This window comes from Agelaius phoeniceus, chromosome 1, assembly GCF_051311805.1.
Source record: "Agelaius phoeniceus isolate bAgePho1 chromosome 1, bAgePho1.hap1, whole genome shotgun sequence".
NCBI classification, from domain to species: Eukaryota; Metazoa; Chordata; class Aves; order Passeriformes; family Icteridae; genus Agelaius; species Agelaius phoeniceus.
The window spans coordinates 114,122,597-114,140,557 of record NC_135265.1 but is presented as its reverse complement, the minus strand read 5'-3'; the positions used below and the strand labels follow the sequence as shown (position 1 = coordinate 114,140,557).

The following is a 17,961-nucleotide window of genomic DNA, read 5'->3' as shown; positions in this document are numbered from 1 at the left end:
TTCACAGTAGCAAATTGCAATTTTGGTGTTCTCAGCTCCTCTCTCTTTTCCCATCCTTGCTCTGCTAGCACTGTGGGAGCATGTAGTGGCTGGCTTTTTGGTAGCCTGGTAACTTTCTTTATTGGCTAACTGTACACCAGCTTGGTGATAATGGGGCATGAAAACTTGTGTGGGAGTTTATACAGGATTGACTGAGAGCTGTCCCACGGCCACATGGACTTCCAATGACCTTTGCTGCCCCACTTACCTATTTCAGTGTCTTCAGTTTGAACTTCATAATGAAACACCAAGGTGCAATATAATCTTAAAGAACATCCTAACATCACAATTTTTCGTTGTTAATTTCTGCAGAGATTTTTCCATTTTAAAAATACATTTTTCCCTAGCCAAGAATGTGTAGAATTATTCTTTCTATTGTATCTTACATACTTAGGAATTTGTAATGCCTACTAGCAGCCTACATTATGTTGTTATAGAATGGAAATAGAATTTTTCCATGTGACTAAGGCTTAGCAACAGTATTTTTTTTAAATGTTAGCATTTATCATTTATGTACTTCTGCTGTAAATCAATGCAGCAGATAGATCTTGTTTGTAAAATATCTTAATAGATAAATTTTTTTCCCAGGTATTAGGCTATACCAAGTATGTGAAATGGGAAAAGATCAATAAAATGGACAGAATTGACATAAAAGCAAGAATACTGCAAAAAATGAGTACAGACTTAAGTTAGCTTTTAAATGTTTAGTGTCAAGGTACTGTTAAAAGAAAAAAAGGTAGGAGAGGGGAGGTCATGCAGAGTCCAACAGCATAATCATAGTCCAAGGGAAATGAGAATATCTGTTTCACTGGAATTGTCTGCTACCTCAGGATTTTCACATGCGAACAAGTCCATGAGTATGTGATGTTGTGTTAGTGCCTATGTTTGCTTGTCAGTGTATAAAGAAACGCATCAAGATAATATTGCTTCTTTGAATTAAGGTTGGGATAATGAAATCTAAGAACAGCCCTTCTTAATTGAAGAAAATATTCTCTTAATGAAATATGGTGTGATGAGAAGAAAAAAGCTAAATTCTGCATTCTTTTCCTTTTCTGTGTATTTATGCATTGTAGAAATTTGAAGAACTTGACTCAACAGGAAAAAGATGTAGCTGTGTCATCAGACTTTTTAAAAATCCACCTACACTTAACTTTCAACTTGTGATTACAGCTTTGTGAATTCTTATCCAAACTGGATAAAACAGATAATGTATTTCAAAGAAATATTATCTGCTTCAATCCAAAGAAGTGCTGTTAGTTTGTTACAAAATTCTGTAAAGTAATTTAATTTTTAGTGTGACATTGAAATATATTTTGCCTCCTCAGGGTTCTTTTTATGCCTTTGTTCTGCTGTTATTTTTTTTTCTCTAGGAATCAAGATATATACTATGTTTTTATCTCCAAAGTGCTCATATGTTGAGTAAATCTGTCCTAAGATATCAAAGTCACTATTTACTTGTTTGATTTTTGAATTCTTAAAACCCCAAGCTATGTCAATAACTCAGGTTGATTTGTTATTCTCACTCATTGTTTAGCAATTGTAATGGTAGAAAACAACTTTTATTTGGCATGTGACAATATGTTTGTTGTTTTCTGCAAGACTAATGTTACATAAGCCATTCAGAAAAGTAATATTACATAAGCCATTCAGGAGGTACAGACAGAGAGATAGATTGTTAAATTTTACCTGAGTATTGCACTGGTGTCAGGAATTTAGGTTTTTCCATGAAAACTAACATAAATATTAAGAGGCAACAAAGGAATGTTTGCTATCCATGCATTACCACAGTATAAAAATTAACATAGTTTGGTGTGTCTGAAAATCAAGTCATTTTGATTAAGAAGGATAATAAGACTGCAAGGCATTTGTAGTTTCATTTACTCTTTCTGCACTATGTAGTAGTGTAAAACAGTAGAGAAAACCACAATATCCTTAATGACTTGTTGTTAAGCATTTTGAAACAGTTTTCTGGTTAGTTAAAATATCTGTAATACTCTAAAGAATGATAAAAGTAGAATAGGAATCCCAACTGCTTTAAAGATGGAATTACTGCTTTGATATCTTGCAGTCTTAGTATTGCCCAGCCACTTCTGTCAGACCACCATATGTAGTGGAGCTTTACAGAGTGCATGTCCTCTCTCTCTCCTAGCTAGGCTTCATTTAGAAATAAATTGAAATTTAATCAAGCATGAAAATGTGTACTTGGTGGCACAAAAAATATTTGCCTGAGTGTTTCATGACTTTGTTTTCTCTGCTTATTTTACTTCTGACTTCTATAATGTCAGAGGCTGTTTAGCCACTCTGAGAACTTGGGTTGGCTTTTAGAGCTCTTTTATTTAGAGGTTCTTATGGGCTTTTTGAGTGCTTAGCTGCTGCATAATAGTTTGTATATTCAGTATATGCCCATGTGGTAGAACAAGTAGCAGTGTTACTAAGTACATTCTTTGTCATCTTAGAGCAGTGCAAGTGTTTGCTTGCAAAGAAACCCCAATCTGAAGATACGTGCTTTTGGTATCTTGAAAATAATGAAGCCATTAGCCATTGTCATTGTTGCTGTAGTTGACAAGAGCTTTTCAGATTAAATATATAAACCTACTGCCTGGTACAGTGATGAGATATAAACACTAGTAATGTGCTAGCATCCTTTGCAGAACAACAATATCATTTACTTGGCTGTCATTTGCAAGCAGTAGTCCAGGCAATCCATCTGAGAGGCAGACAATTTCTGCTTTGGTTTAGTTCAGCTAAGAGCTTTGGGTTTAAATATGATTAGTTGTAATATCAATATGGTTTAAATATGATTCTGGTGCAGATGAATAATAGAAACTTAAAATAATACAATTTTTCACAATTGTTGCCCAACAACAGGGTTTCTCTGTTCTAAAGTTCTTCAGAGGTGTTCTTGATAACTCAAGCCAAAGCACAGAAGAGTGTAGTTAGTTTTTGCATCAGTGGTGAAAAATACTTGGCTTATGTAACATTGTTTCAAAAGCCATTTAAGGTCATTATCCTGCTTTTGTGACTGTTGATGGTTTCCTTCCTTTATGATCATCACTGCTGTCCTCCAGATTCTGCAATCCAGAGTTTTGAGTTTCAAATCTGGATTCCTTAGCATCAGATTTCTGCTGAATTATTTTCCTTATGTGATATTTCTGAAGGTTTTGCATTTTGACATACTTAGTATCTTTGTGAAGTTGATAGTTTCTTTTTACTACTTTCCTGACTTTCTGTTATGTTACTAAAAGTATAAACAAAAGTCCTCTCCCACCACAAAACTTCAAAATTAAAGCCAGCATGCTATGCTAAAAACAGAGAAAGCCTGAGTAAGAATTGGTGAGATGCTCTTGATTAAAAAGTAGAACTTGAAGTTAGTAATGGTTTAATTGTAATATAGTATTTTGTAAATACTTCAGAAATAATGTCTCAGAATGAACGTCTGACTTCTTGTGTGTATGTTTATTTCATGTATTGTGGGCCTTGGTATATGCTGCACATTTAAAGCCTAAACATTTTCTTTTAAGTCCTCCTGCTGAATCATCTGCTGAATCAAACTTAGTCGCTGAACTTCAGGAGAAGCTTCAGGAAGAAAAAATGAAGTTCTTAGAGCAACTTGAAGAACAAGAGAAAAGAAAAAATGAAGAAATGCAGAACATCAGAACATCACTCACTGCAGAGCAGCAGGTAAAGCTGATTTTTTTTAAAAATTATTTTTACTCCCAGGACAGTTGTGTTCTTTTGCTGCTTTGAAGTTAGAGTACGGTTTTCTCTTTTGCTCTGTAACATATCCACATCCTAAATTTGTGTGATTATCTGAAGCCAGGATATTATGTGTTAATGTAGTCAAACATTTAAGCATTAAGGAAAAAAAAAATACAACAAAGAAACAAACAAAAAAATTCCACTGGAAAAAAAAAAACAGAAGGCGAAACCAATTACCAAACAACTGGCAATCCAGAATCAATTTTTGTGACTTCTTTTGCTTGGAATCTATATTCAGTCATTTCTTCAACTGCAGAAAGAGACCAGGTATTAAAAAATTTGTGGACAACACTAAATTAATTATTTGAAATACTAATTGATCTGGAATCAATTAGTATTTCACTGGCTTTTAAAGTTTATTACCATGGACAGGTGGTGTTTTGAGGTTCAAAGCATAAATATATTGTATTTTGAAGTTCAAACAATGTATGTTGCATTTTATGTAATAAACTTAAAGCCACCGTGTAGTCCTTATCTTGATGAAAAATCACATTGCACTGGATTATTATTTTACATCTGTATCCACACATTTTTTCCTTTCAAAACATCTTGGGCCTCTTAGTTTCTGTAGAGGAGTCTCAAGTTCTTAAATTAAATCCGTTAGTAACAGCTATTATCTGCAGCTTTGTTGCATTTAAACACTGAGAAAGGATTTTCTGTTTTAAGCACTTCTCCTTACTCTAGCTGTGGTAGGATCAAATAAGGACAAAGAGACAAGGGTGGTGATCAGCCAGCTTGGTGAATGAATGCAATGAATCACTTGATGCAGGGAGTAGGGAACACAAAGTTGCAGATGGCTGTAAAGAAAGGGGTCTTACTGCAGTTGGGCTGCAAGCATTAATGCTGAAGTTAGCCTTACATAGTAAATCTAATAGGAAATTTTTTCCTAGATTGATAATAATTCAATTTATTTTTCCAATATTTCTTAGTATTCCATTTTCCTCATTATCTAATAGTATTCTTCATTTCTGGAGCAGAGCATGGAAGGGAAGGTTCTGAGGCATTGACAGCAAATTCCAAGGAAAGCTGGAACATTTTTAAAAAAACAACAAACAATGAACAACCCCAAAAAAGACCCCAACCAAAGCAAACAAATACCCCAAACCCAGAAAAAGGATGTAACAGTCAGTGCTGACAGTTTACTTTGCTGCCTCTGCTGATTACTGAATATTTTGGCTATTTAGTCTTGCCTTTGTCTTTTTTGGGTTTTGTTTTTTTTTTCCTCTGGGAAGTTTCCTTAGAGGTGTCACTTATGCTTTTGCTATGTAGACATATAAGAAAGTTATATATATGTATATTTGTTATATATATGTATATAACAGAGTTTTGTTATGCAGACATATAACAAAGGCTGCTGTGCTCTATGTAAGTTGTGTAGCCCACCAAATAGTTTGCATTTTAAGAGTTGATAGGCATATATCAAGAGAATCTTCAAAGTCACAGAAGAATTAAAAGTAATTTGAAATATCCTTTTAATAGATGGTTGTTAGTAGGTTTTGTCTGTCTCTTCAGCAGCACCCTAAGAGTTAAAGGGCACAATGATCAGTAGAAGGACTGAAGAACTGGAAAGATTTGTTAGACTGGTACTGAAGGCTATGCTGGCCACTTCTTATGTTCACCTATTCAAGCTATTAACCAGGATTCCTGTGTATCTTTTGCAATAATTAATTGCTCACTGAAGAATTAATGCATGACTTGAAATGTATTTTTAATTTAGTTATATAGTGTATTGGTAATGGTATTTTTTTTTCATTTGATGTAACATATCTGGATGCAGTTCAGCTTTATCTTAATAATATGAACCCTTCAAGTAACTGTTTTAAATATAGAATGCTCAAGTAATTTACATTAACTGGAATAAAAAGTATTCATATTAAAGAAAAATCAACAACTTATGGTTTCTTAAAATTATTTCTTACTGTACTACTTGTATGTATCAGGCTTGAGGGAATGAGAGGGTTAAAAATGAAATTAATTACAAAAAAATTTTAAAGAAAAACATAAAAATAAAATGTACTGGCATTTTATTTCTTCATCAAAGCAATAAGTAAAAAAGTTTTGATTTCTTCTTTTATTGTAGAAAACTGAAATGCATGCTGTCTTTTTGTACTATTTTGCATTACATTTTTACAGTACGTTCCTTATTTCAGTAATACTTCCTTTCTGTTTTCAGACCAACTTTAACACTGTTCTGGCAAGAGAGAAAATGAAAAAAGAAAACATAATTAATGATCTTAGTGACAAATTAAAAGTGCTTACACAACAGCAAGAAAAAGATAAGGGTAAGCAAGGTTCTGAAGAAGTTTCATCTTTTCTAATAGGACTGTTCTATTTGCAGATTGGTTTTGGTCCTTAGTGCTGCTGTAATTAAAAGAAATTCCGTTTATTTCTGTCCTAGATTTGATTGAAACACTTTCTGAAGATAGAGCTCGCTTACTTGAAGAGAAGAAGAAACTTGAAGAAGAAGTTAGTAAACTGAGAAGTAGTAATTTTTCTCCATCAACCTACTTGGCAGTAGCATCAGAAGCTTGTGGAGCCTGTGCAGCTGACGTGCCCACAGACACAGAGAGATTGGTTGCTGACTTTGGGGCTGAGGGGAGAATGGATTCCACGATGGAAACCAGTATGATGGCTGTGCAGTAAGTATGGGGCATTAGAGTAGAAATAAAGCATGCTCTTGTTCTGGAAATGTGTGCTCATGGGGAGTGTGAAGTACAGGTGAGCATGTTTAACTCTCCTGCCTTTGATGCTCTTCCTGCAAATATTCTTTTAAATATACATGTACATACAGTTGTGGTGTCACAATCATTAGGAATGTGTGGGTTTGGTGACTTTCAAGTGTGCAGCTTCAAGGTGAAACCTGGCCCTACAATCCTGATGTAAAAGAATATACCTAAGTATTCAAAACTTAAGTCAAACAGAAGGAAAATCGTAATGGTGAATGAGCTGGGAGGCTGCATTTTACTAACATATCTTTTGAACAGTGTCTCATTTTCATGCCACCAGCATTTTAAAGAACCCCAGGCTTCTCCTCCATACCTTTCACAGAAGTAAGAAACCTGACAGGCAAACACACAAGAGGAGCAAGGTTTTTATCAGAGGACAAGACCAAAATAGTTAGATGTACTTACATTGACTTTAGTCAGTGTGCATCACAACCAATGCTGCCTAACCCAGAATCACATACCCAGAGCGCTTAATGGCTTTGTAGAAATAAAGATGAAAACTTGTCCTTGCCAAGTTAAACTTGCACTGATAATAAAACCAGGAAGTACCCCATCTTTAAAAAAAGAGCTGTTTCTTATAGTAATCATTCTAGCCCTGCACTCTCAAAACAGATGTACAAAAAAAAATTTAAGGTGAGCTTGTGAACAAAAAAATTATGACCCAAGGTATGATTAGACAGAAACTTTCACAGGTTTCTGTTGACTGCTTCCTATTACATGAGAGCTAAACAGCCTTTTAACTGAAATGAAGTTATGAAAAGTATGGTTTATTTATAATCTGTTAGTTTTCTGATAATTTTGATTGGATTTATAGCATGTTCCATCCCAAAACTTGTCTGTTTTCTCAACCAAATCAGTTTGGACTAGAAAATCATTGTTTCTTCCCTATTTAAACTGCTTTTAAAGTACATTATAACTGTTTTAGGAATTACTGTTTATGTTCTTAAGCAATTACTTGGGATGTTAGCATTTATTTTATCATGCTCCAGTACTCAGTTTATACCACATATGAAAGGCAGCAAGTAGCAAGTTCACATTGGTGTCTCTACCAGAGAGTACCAGGGCATTTCAGAATACTCCCCAGTAGCTTTTGAGCTACATACCAGGAAAATAGGACATGATAGAGCTGAATTGCAATATCGGGGGTTAACTGTCAAAGCGTGGGGGCTGTATCTTTCATCCTGGTGTCTTGAAAACAATGCAAAATACCAAGACATGCCCTGATACAGCTTGATAAACTAGTCAATGGCTGAAAATTCACTGGCTTGTTGCAACAAAGAACCTCTTTGGTTTAAAGAAAAGGAAAAAAAAACTCCAAAACCCCATCTAGAAATATCGATGCTGATTCCTAAATGTCTTTCTATGCGGTTTCTTCTGTGCTAGCAAATGTATAACACTCCTCACTAAGTGAAGATAACAGGTGAGTGTGGAAAAGACAATTTTTGATTACTAAAAAAAGGTTAGTTTTTAATCTCTCCATTTTCTTTCTTTTTTAGTGAAAATGTTCATATGTCTGAAGAAAAGCAGAGGATAATGTTGCTAGAAAGAGTGAGTAGATTGTTTGTTTGTCAGGTTATGTACTTACAACTAAGTACTTAAAAGTATGTACATGTGAAGTGCTGTGGTCAGTTATATGCTCTGATGCATCATAGTGTCTGCAAGGATTATAAATATGATTTCAGGGAATCGTTTTTATTGTACTTTTGGATCACTGTAATTCACTGAAGTAATTTAAGATAACTACTAAAACATTACTCTTGGCCTATCCTTGTTAGGTTCATCTGGGTTTTAGTACAAGTAACTGATCTGTCACTCTTTTTAGGAGTGACAGATCATTGATACAGAGAATTTATATAGGGAAAAAAGTTACAAATTCTTTTTCTAATTAAGAAATACAAAACAGCTGAACAGGATTTAAGATTGATTTGCCACTTTCTCATAAAAATGGGTATTTTTTCCTCATAGACTGTATTCTTGGTAAAATGTGAGATTAACCTCTAGTAGTTACGCTGGAGTATTTCAGATTCTAGTAATTTTTAACTGGCCAGTCATATCTAATTTCATCTCAGTTGTCTTTGAAGTTGACCTTTTTTTTAAAAAAAAAAGGTATCATTAGCTTCCAACTTTTTAGGATCACTTGGACTGAAATCTGGGACCAAATAAAGAACAGGAATGCTTTCTGTTAATGGATTGTGACTCTGTATGAAGCAACTGCCTGGATGTTTCTGACTATGAGCACATACATGCTTTTTTATGTCATTTGATTGCAAAGGATTTTTCATGGGTAGAAGCTATAACATAATAATATATTAGATTTCTTTTGCTGTTCTATCATTTACGTGTTTTTCTAACTGAAAGAGAAGTATGACTATGCAGGTACAATCTTAGCATGGGGGTTTGTAGCACTAGGATAATTTCTAGAATTCAAGGGGTTTTTTGCATGTCTTTGTTCAAAAGATGCTTTGATAATTGTTTTAGAACTGAAGGATGTAGTATTGTACAAGTAGTTGGGCTCTAGTCGTATTAGAACTTTAAAAAAAAAATTTGTACTGTATGAAGTATAATATCCAGTTAATCAGATTAAGATTTTCTTTTAGACTTTGCAGTTGAAAGAAGAGGAAAATAAGAGATTAAATCAAAGATTGGTAAGTATTTGTGCAATCCATTTTTTAAGCCTCATGAAAAAGTAAGAAAAGCTTAAAAATGTTAAGTTTGTTAATATCTAAGATTTTTTTTATTTATTTAAAAATATTTAAAGTATTAAAGCAAGTGGTGAATAGGGAACCTGATAACCTTCCAGAGGTTACATGAGCTTAGTCTTCTCATGGAAAAAGATTCACAGGACTGAAAAGTGACTTCTTCCCAAAGAACACAGACCATCCAGAGTTGGGGTAATGGGGTGATAATTTCCAGGGCACTGTGACTCAGTTTTCAGCAGCAGTAGATTGAAGGCCAGTTTACATGAGTACAAATATGCCTACACTTTAAGCATAATTGGGAGTGTTAACAATAACTTACAGATTGTTTTGGGAAAACTGCACCTGCCACCTTAGTAAGGTGTGAAACTGTAATTCTGCCTATTAGCTGGTGGCAGGCAGCCACCATGTGAAATGCTACAGTAAATGCCTATGGAAGGAAAAATAATTTAGTGACAGAGTGCCCTTGATTCCTGTAATATTAATTCTTCTCCTTTTATTTATTCCCACTTTATCTGTGCTAGCAGGTCTCAATTTTAAGTCTTAAAAAATTCCTATGTGTATAGGAAACAGGCACATCCTTTGGTTGGACTGGCCATGGAGATCACACTTTCTTTAACTGATAGGTGATACCTAAAAGTTTGGTAGGAACTGGTACCTCTGTAGTGAGAAGTTAGACTTCATACCAGGTGTAGGGAAAGATTGCAAGGCATCTAAAAGTATAATTTTTCAAGGATTATTTTTAATTCAGAATGTCAGTGAAATACACAGAATTTATTTAAGTGTAATTTTTACAATAAAAACTCAAAATACACCCAGACAGTTGTGTAAACCTCTCTGTAGATTTCCTGAATCAAACCCTTGATCTCTTGTCATATTAGAGTAAAATAAAATGGAAGAAACACTGTGTATGAGACAAATAGAGGATTATTCTTGTTATGATTAATACAAAGCCATGTAGGAGAAATTGGTGGTTCTTTGGTCTCTAAAGCAATTCAAATTTGATTTCTAAATGGAACTTCATAGCTTTTCAATTCCTTACTTATAAAGTGAATTTTTACATCGTGAGTTTTTATCATTTATCTCTTCATCCTTCTTTCCCTCTCCCCCTCCTTTTAAATGCCCTTCTAAAATTGAGGTATACATCAACACTTCAATACCCGTGTTTATTTCTATTGAGGTACTTCGGATAAGGAGCTCAGAAGGCATTATGTGTGAAAAAGAAAATCTTCATAGGTCATTGGCTTTTGCAGAAGAACTTGTGGGTTACTTCTACAAGCTCATTTTAATACATGGAATGTTATTACAGGATTTTTGTTATAGTAAATGAGTTATTGAGAAACGGAACAATTTTTTCTGTATAAAGGCTATTACGATTGTGTTAATAAAATATTCCTTACTAGGTTTTAATGTAATTATTCTCCGCGTTCTAGTTTGTTCTGTTTTTCTTGAAGTTAGAAGTTAAGGAAAACTACAGAAATCAAGCTATTTTGTGTTTTCATTTAACACTTATTCCAGTTTGAAAATATAACAAGAAAATATCTGGTCTGTATATCTGAGGAGAGCTCTCAAACTCTTCTGTAAACAGTCTAAACAAATTTGACAAATTTTATGCTAGCTGTGACTTTTTCAAGAAAGAAAGGTAGCCTCTAAAAAAATTTTTAAATAATAAAAAATAAAAATTAAAAACAAAATTCTGAAGTTGGATCCTGTAAAGAAAACTGCTGAAAGTGTCATCAAAATTTGAGAGCATTCTGTGATGCACTGCATTCAATTTGGACCCATTCTTTGAAGAAATGAAGAAAATGAGCTGTGGATAGGTTTCAGGCTCATACAAAAACAGGCTGGTACTGCCTCTGGGGAAGGCAGGGGGCAAGACTGACAATAGGAAGGAAATTCTCTGTAGGGAACAATATCTGAGTTACAGCTGAAAAATCACATGCTGAACTTCAAGTGTGAGCAATCTAGATTTGAATAGCATGTATAAATGGTCCAGGAAGTAGGAATGGATGGAAAAACTGCAGGACCTCTAGTCAGAGTTTCTGTGGAGCAATTATGAATTGTCTGTTGTAAGGAGGTTACCAGAGGGTACTGGAACTGATACATTTATGTCTGAACAGCTTCCCCAGCTACTTGCCTGCCCAGGGGATAGGTGTTCCTTTGGAGATAGAAGTAGCATTAATTACCCATTGTCATTTCTTATCACAGTCCTTGTAGAAACTTTGTGTGCACTTATGTTTATTTTTAGGTCTAGTTTGTCCTATTGAAGTTGTTACATGTGCCAGTGTTTTATTAATTTAAACAGAATTAAAAGCAAATGTAGATATAGGAGCTAATTCTTATGCCCAAGACATTACAGAATTGAACTTTTGTTTGGTCTTAGTAAATCCGACTCCAGTTTTGTTCCAGGGAGTGCTGCCCTGTTGATTACAATAAACTTGAGATTTTGTGACTGTTGAAAAACTGAGAGACTCTCTTGAGCTCAACATGTAGAGTTTAATTGCAATAAACATGTTTAATCTCTAGTGTTCTGCCATCAGCCTTTTCTGGTACCCGTGACTTCTCTGTTAGAATGGACAGTTTTATCATAGGTCTTGTGTATGCTCAGAGTAAATCTTCACTGGCACTGATATGAAAAGCTCTTCCAAGTTTTAAATAATGAAGGAGAAGTTAGTTATGCAGGAACATTTATAATCAAAGGTAGCCATTAAAAAAAAAGTACAATAATAAAAACCAAAACTGAACCAGAAACAACCAAACCCACTATAGAACAGGATCACAAAAGTATGGTGGGTTTTCTGAGTGAGTATAAAATCTGCAAGACTAGGCACTCTTTGAAATCAATGAAAAATCATCTTGCCATACTCTTACCTGCAGTGTACATTTCATCATAGCTTGCCAGTACTTTACAGCTTTTTCTCTTTTTATAGATGTCCCAAAGCATGTCATCAGTATCCTCAAGACATTCTGAAAAAATAGCAATTAGAGAGTAAGTACATGTTAATTTTCATATAAACAGATGGATATGCTTGCAATAAAATAAGTGTATAGTTAATGTTATAATTCTGCTGTTCTTGCTCTGTGGTGAAAGGTTGCATAGATCACTATAATTTAGCCATCAGCTATTGAACAGTTCCAGTTGAGCATAAATCAAATTTTATAAAACCTTTTTATAAACAATGAAATGCCTTTTTGAATTCTCTGTCAGTGACTTTCTTCAATTCCGTACTTTGTAGGATTTCTAGAATTCTCTGAGGCTTTTTTTAGATTACTTTTTTGTTTACTTGTAACCTTGAAGTCTAAGAAAAAGGAAATCTGTTCATCCTGAATATGCATAGTGCTGTATTATATTTCAAGAGAAATCTTACCTTCCTGAAGTCTTCCAAGTTCTTGTCTTACTCAAACTGAATGGAATAAAATAACTGAAACATTTTGTTAAGTATTATCAATCTGTTAGCAGCTGCATTTAGAATTGTTGCTGGAAAAAGAAGTGTTCTTGAAAAATGTAAAAGCTACAGACAACTTTCAATTAATTAGTCTTATATATTACTAGAATAGTAAAAAAAAATCTTTGGAGAAAGAGAAAACCTGCACAGATTTTTCTATTAATGTTTTCTGAATTACACCAGTTTTAATTTTTGCTGTAACAAGATCAGGATGTGAAGAATAATTTTGTTTTCTCTGTAGCATCTGAAAATTGTCCCAAGTGTCTTGGTTGTTTTTGAGGAGGAAAATGGTATGAAAGAAGAATTCATCTGTCCAGTAGAGATGTTTTTAAGTCAATATAGCCTGTCTTCATAGTAAGTCTAGGCAGAAAAGTTTGGAGTATTGTTTATTTAATCCAAAAATGAATTTTAAAGATGATGACCTAAATTTCTCTAGATTTACTCAATTGATTGTCTGTGTATCTGTAGTCTCCTTCTATGGAGAAGTTTTTCACTTTTTTTGCACTTCCTCCCTCATCCCCAGAGGAGTAGTAATATTTATTCCTAGAGCTCCCTTGTGATCTAATGCTTAATTTGTCACTAATTTAGATTTCATTTCATTAATGGGTAAATAATTTATTCGCAGTACTTTACACTGTGGAACAAGAAGTTTGGAGACAGAAGTTGCTCTCTGAATTCTGTAATTAAAACTTCACATGAGAACTTGGTTTTTTGTATTACCCTGGTATCAGAAAAGCAGAATTTTAAAATGTTTTATATACAGTTGTCACAGTGTTTCTTTGGCTTTTTATCATTTGATCAAAGATAAACACTTCATCCCTTACTTGTTTTGTGTGCTTAAAATTTTAAGATTGGAAGCTGCATAAATGTTCTTGCTGTATTTTTCTGTGTTCAATTTTGTTTCAGTTTAAAACAACAAAGAAATGTTTGTAAACACCACTACAGTGATGGCTACTTTAAGTACAAGTGAATAAAAATAATAGAAAATTGAAACACTAGCATTTAGTTAGGTATTAAAGAAAAAATGAAAGTTCTTTTGAGAAAAACAATCTGAACCAATGGGTGTAGAACATTTCAAAAACATTTTTTAAAGGTAGCCTGCTTTTGTTGTCCTCAGAAAATAGGAAATGTATATGAGTTGGCATAGCACATGGAAATGCCTGCTGCTCTTCAACCTAGTCTGTCTCATGCAATACATGGGGGAAAAATGTAGTGTAATTAATGTAGCTTTAAGCTTCTGTGCTTTTTGTTTAGTTAAGTTCTGTGATTTTCTTTTTTCCCCTAGTTTTCAGGTTGGCGATTTGGTACTCATAATCTTGGATGAAAGGCATGACAACTACGTGTTGTTTACTGTTAGTCCAACCTTGTATTTCTTGCACTCAGAGTCCCTTGCTGCACTGGATCTCAAACCAGGTGAGTGTGGTAAGTGTCAGATTTTTTTCTAATTATCTCCTCTTGCAACTGACAATCTTAACTTTCTAACACTAAGTGATTTTTATGTGCATATGATAAATACAAGAATAATGTAGGAGTTGTCAGCTATCTTTGTAGCTTTTGCTACTTGTTCTGGTGCAAAATATTTTTCAAAGCAGAACGTTTTTAATTAAAAATTTATATAGATGTTAATATCTTGGAAAACTGGGAAAAAATATCTGCATCTTCAAAGTAAGCTGTGGGAAAAAAAAAAAAAGAGGGAGAATATGCCTATTTGATACACACACAGAGTATGTTAACATTCCCATCGGGCTGCTTTAACTACTCAGCATAAATAATAAATAAAAAAATGTAGACAATAGTATATGGGAGTTTGCAAGCAATATTTTTGCTCATATTACCAAATTAAAATGGTATTTATTATAATATTTTCAGAGAAGACTTCCAGTATTTCTTTATGTTCAAATTGATGACACATTTACTTTTTTTTATCCCATAATTTTCAAGGCTTTTTGTTGGCTGTTTTTTGGCAGCTATCTAAACTTAGCATTGAAATCTTTTTAAATTGAAATCTTTTTAAATGAGGAAAAATAACAATGCTTTGCACTAAATCATGGGCTCTACATGAAGTGGATTGAAGGAAATGTCTTTAAACAATCGTGGTTTTTTGCAAACCCACCTGTGCTGCCAACTTTGTAAAAACATCTTAGAATATGCATCAAAAGAAAATTTGTATTAATTCTAACTTATCAGTGAAAGTTTCTGTGTTATTGCATGTCAGGTGTCAAATAATTTCCCTGAGCAGACTCACTGTAGATGCAGTTATGATGAAAGATGATAGATCTTGAATAACTGTGTATTGTCCAGAAGACCACTAAGCCCTAACTGGATTGTGAGTCTGCTGAAGGATCTGTGCCATGTGTCATCTGTGAAACCTGAGGGGAAAATGCCTGTCTTACTTCCAGATGTAAAATATTCTGACCTATGGCATTAGTAGTGCATACATAGCTTTGTGAAATATGGTAGACGTTTCTTACTGGTTTTTGACATACATAAGATAAAAGCCATGTCAGTTTGTATGTTACTGTGAGTACTTAATTCACTGTTTTCAAATGGATTTGGCTTGCTCTGGTCCTTACCAATTGCTGAATAGAGTTAATCACAAATCTAAGAAAACTGCAGATAAAACAAATATCAAGACTTAACAACTGCCTGAGGGACCCATTTGTCTCTGTCTCGCTGCTTCAGGAAACTATGTCTTGATTCTACCCCTGCATCAGAGAAGTGGGGAAAGTGAAATTCAGAACACTAGTTGTATTTGTGATAGGTTAAAATTGGTGTTGGCCTTAGGTACTCAAGTTACTCTTCTAAGGGCCACCAAAATGTTGCACTTAAATCTGATCTTACTTAATGTTTGTTTATTTAAACTGTTTAAAAAAATCTGCTTTTAATGAAAATATAATGTAATATCCTGGTACCTGTAGTTGCTTATCCAAAATATTAAAAACATTTTCTCTTTAGCATCGGGTGCATCTAGGAGACCGTGGGTGCTAGGAAAAGTGATGGAAAAGGAGTATTGCCAGGCAAAAAAGGTAAGAAAATAGTAATGGGAAGTCATCTGTGATTAATAGAGAAAAAAGTATATTTTAGTATTTTTAACAGTTATGACAAATTCTCTCTGCATAAGAAGTTAGGTGAAAATTGTCCTAAGTTCTGCTATTCCTGCTTTTCTTTTGAGTCAGTGAATAGCAAGAGTAGGGGAACCAGAAGAGTTGAGCGAGCAGTGGGTTGGGTAATTGCATCCACACTGTCCAGAGCCCTGCCAGACTCCTAAGGGTCTCCTGAATACTGAGTAGTGGGAATCAGTTTCAGCTTAAAAGCACAAAAATCAGTAAAATAATTCCACATTTAATTTTTTATTCTTTTTTTGTAGGCACAAAACAGATTCAAAGTTCCTTTGGGTACAAAATTCTACAGAGTGAAAGCAGTACCATGGAACAAGAAAGTATAACACAACCAAGTTTTAGTTCATTCTGTCTCCATTCTTTTTTGACTTGTCCTTCAGTGCTCATTCATCGCTCCAAATACCAGGCCATGTTTTTTATACTGAGGTCATGTGACAAGATACGTCATTGATGTACTGCTTTTACTTTTTAACAGGTGACATTTTAGAAATTCATCAAAAACTCTGGCCCTAACTGCTTCAATTTTTTTACCCAGATAACTTTAAGAGTGTGGACCAAATGAGTTCATTTTCTCTAAGGGCAACCACATGAAACATGGTTTGTTTGCCATGTTAATTGCCTGTTAAATATACATTAGCTTGTATTTAGATGTTAAATGTTAGTTACCATTATTACCAGCATATGTCCTTTTGTGAAATCATTATCAAAGTACTTGCACTCTTTAACAGATTCTTTATATGTGTAAAATTCATCAACTATTTAAAGAGGGTGTTCATTGCATGCAGATAATCATATAATTTTTCTTCAACATGAGTTTGCCTCAGTAGATGAATAAAAATAACTACTGCAGCTTGTTTCATTACATGAAAATGCTCTTTAATGTTAAAAAACCCTTGTAATTTGATGGACTGATTTTGAAAATCAGTCACAGTTAGATCTGCAATCTTCAAAAGCACTTTCGATGGATTGATCACACAGATTCTGAAGGGAAGACACCTGTGCTATTTATTCAAGGTGAAGCACTTGTTCTTCCCAACAAAACAGAAGTCTTGTATTAATCTATTTAGAAAAATCATATTGATGAAATTGTATTTCATGGTTGAGTTTCAGGAAAAAACTCATTGTACATTAACCATACAAGAGTCATTTAAGTAACAAATTATTGTAATTGTAAAAGACATGTAGAATTTTAAAACAATAAAGATTTGAAACTGTATGTGTTTGAAGTATTTGTGTGCCTTTTAAATACTATCTCTAATATTTATTTCATGCTAATCTCTTGCATCTTCTCTATGATTTCTCCAGCTGTTTCATTACATAGAAATACCCAAATTTTCTATGAGAGGTAGCAATTTTCAAAAGCATTTGGGAATTACAAGAATTACCTTGTAATCATAAAAATGAATTTAAGTAGACAGAAATTTTAATTTTTGTCAGCATATTAAATGCATAAATGACATTTTTTAGTAGTTATACTGCCTACATTTTTAAAATGTAGCCTTATTTATTTTATTTTTAATAACAGTCTAAAAGGGATGTACCATAAATATGTAACCAATGGGAAGTGAATTTATGAGTTCAGCTATGAGCTTATGCCTAGGATTCAATCCATAGAGTTACTCAGCTGTGATTTATCTTCAGGTGTGGAGTGGAAGAGGAAGAGAAAAAGAAACGATCACATGAAAATCTCAATGCTTCTGCTCATATGTTTCAAATAGTATTTCTCTAGACTAACCAGTCCAGTTGAATACCCAGAAACATCTGTATATGCTTTATTTAAAATTTTGTTCCATAAAAATTTTAAGTTCAGATTTTTATGAAATGCATGGGCTTGTAACTGTATCATATCTTTGATTAAATAAATCTAAGATAATTGATTTGTGGAAAACAGAATGTCATTTCGTCAAGTTGCCTTCTTACCTGGTTGTTAAATTTACTAGTTGATGTACTGACTTTTTAAAATTAGTTTTCTAATGTACCTTGTTCTTCAAGAAAAGTATTACCATAGTTGAGTACTGCCCAGTGTCAAACATGTAAATAATATAGATCTATAGGACAGGTCTAATGCAGAGAAACAACCCATGATGCAATGTTTTTTTTTTAATCATTGAATTTTTCACCTTCAGCTAAATGGGAATACAGTTCTGTCTGCAATTTGGTGCGGTCTTGTTCCTTA

General features: G+C 33.7%; 1 protein-coding gene across 3 annotated transcripts in view; it reads left to right on the top strand.

Moving 5' to 3' along the window:
- Window positions 1-17,001, top strand: part of RB1CC1 (RB1 inducible coiled-coil 1) — a 65,867-nt gene extending 48,866 nt beyond the window's left edge. For 2 of the 3 annotated variants that reach the window (XM_054649834.2, XM_054649856.2), the window contains 9 exons: window positions 3,561-3,720; window positions 5,972-6,080; window positions 6,197-6,437; window positions 8,021-8,072; window positions 9,122-9,169; window positions 12,151-12,209; window positions 13,952-14,088; window positions 15,622-15,692; window positions 16,034-17,001. In XM_054649834.2, coding sequence (XP_054505809.2) covers window positions 3,561-3,720; window positions 5,972-6,080; window positions 6,197-6,437; window positions 8,021-8,072; window positions 9,122-9,169; window positions 12,151-12,209; window positions 13,952-14,088; window positions 15,622-15,692; window positions 16,034-16,111 — 955 coding nt within the window. In that variant the 3' untranslated portion in view covers window positions 16,112-17,001. The remainder of the gene's footprint in view (window positions 1-3,560; window positions 3,721-5,971; window positions 6,081-6,196; window positions 6,438-8,020; window positions 8,073-9,121; window positions 9,170-12,150; window positions 12,210-13,951; window positions 14,089-15,621; window positions 15,693-16,033) is intronic. The other variant, XM_054649846.2, reaches the window with a different exon arrangement.
- Window positions 17,002-17,961: the final 960 nt, after the last annotated feature.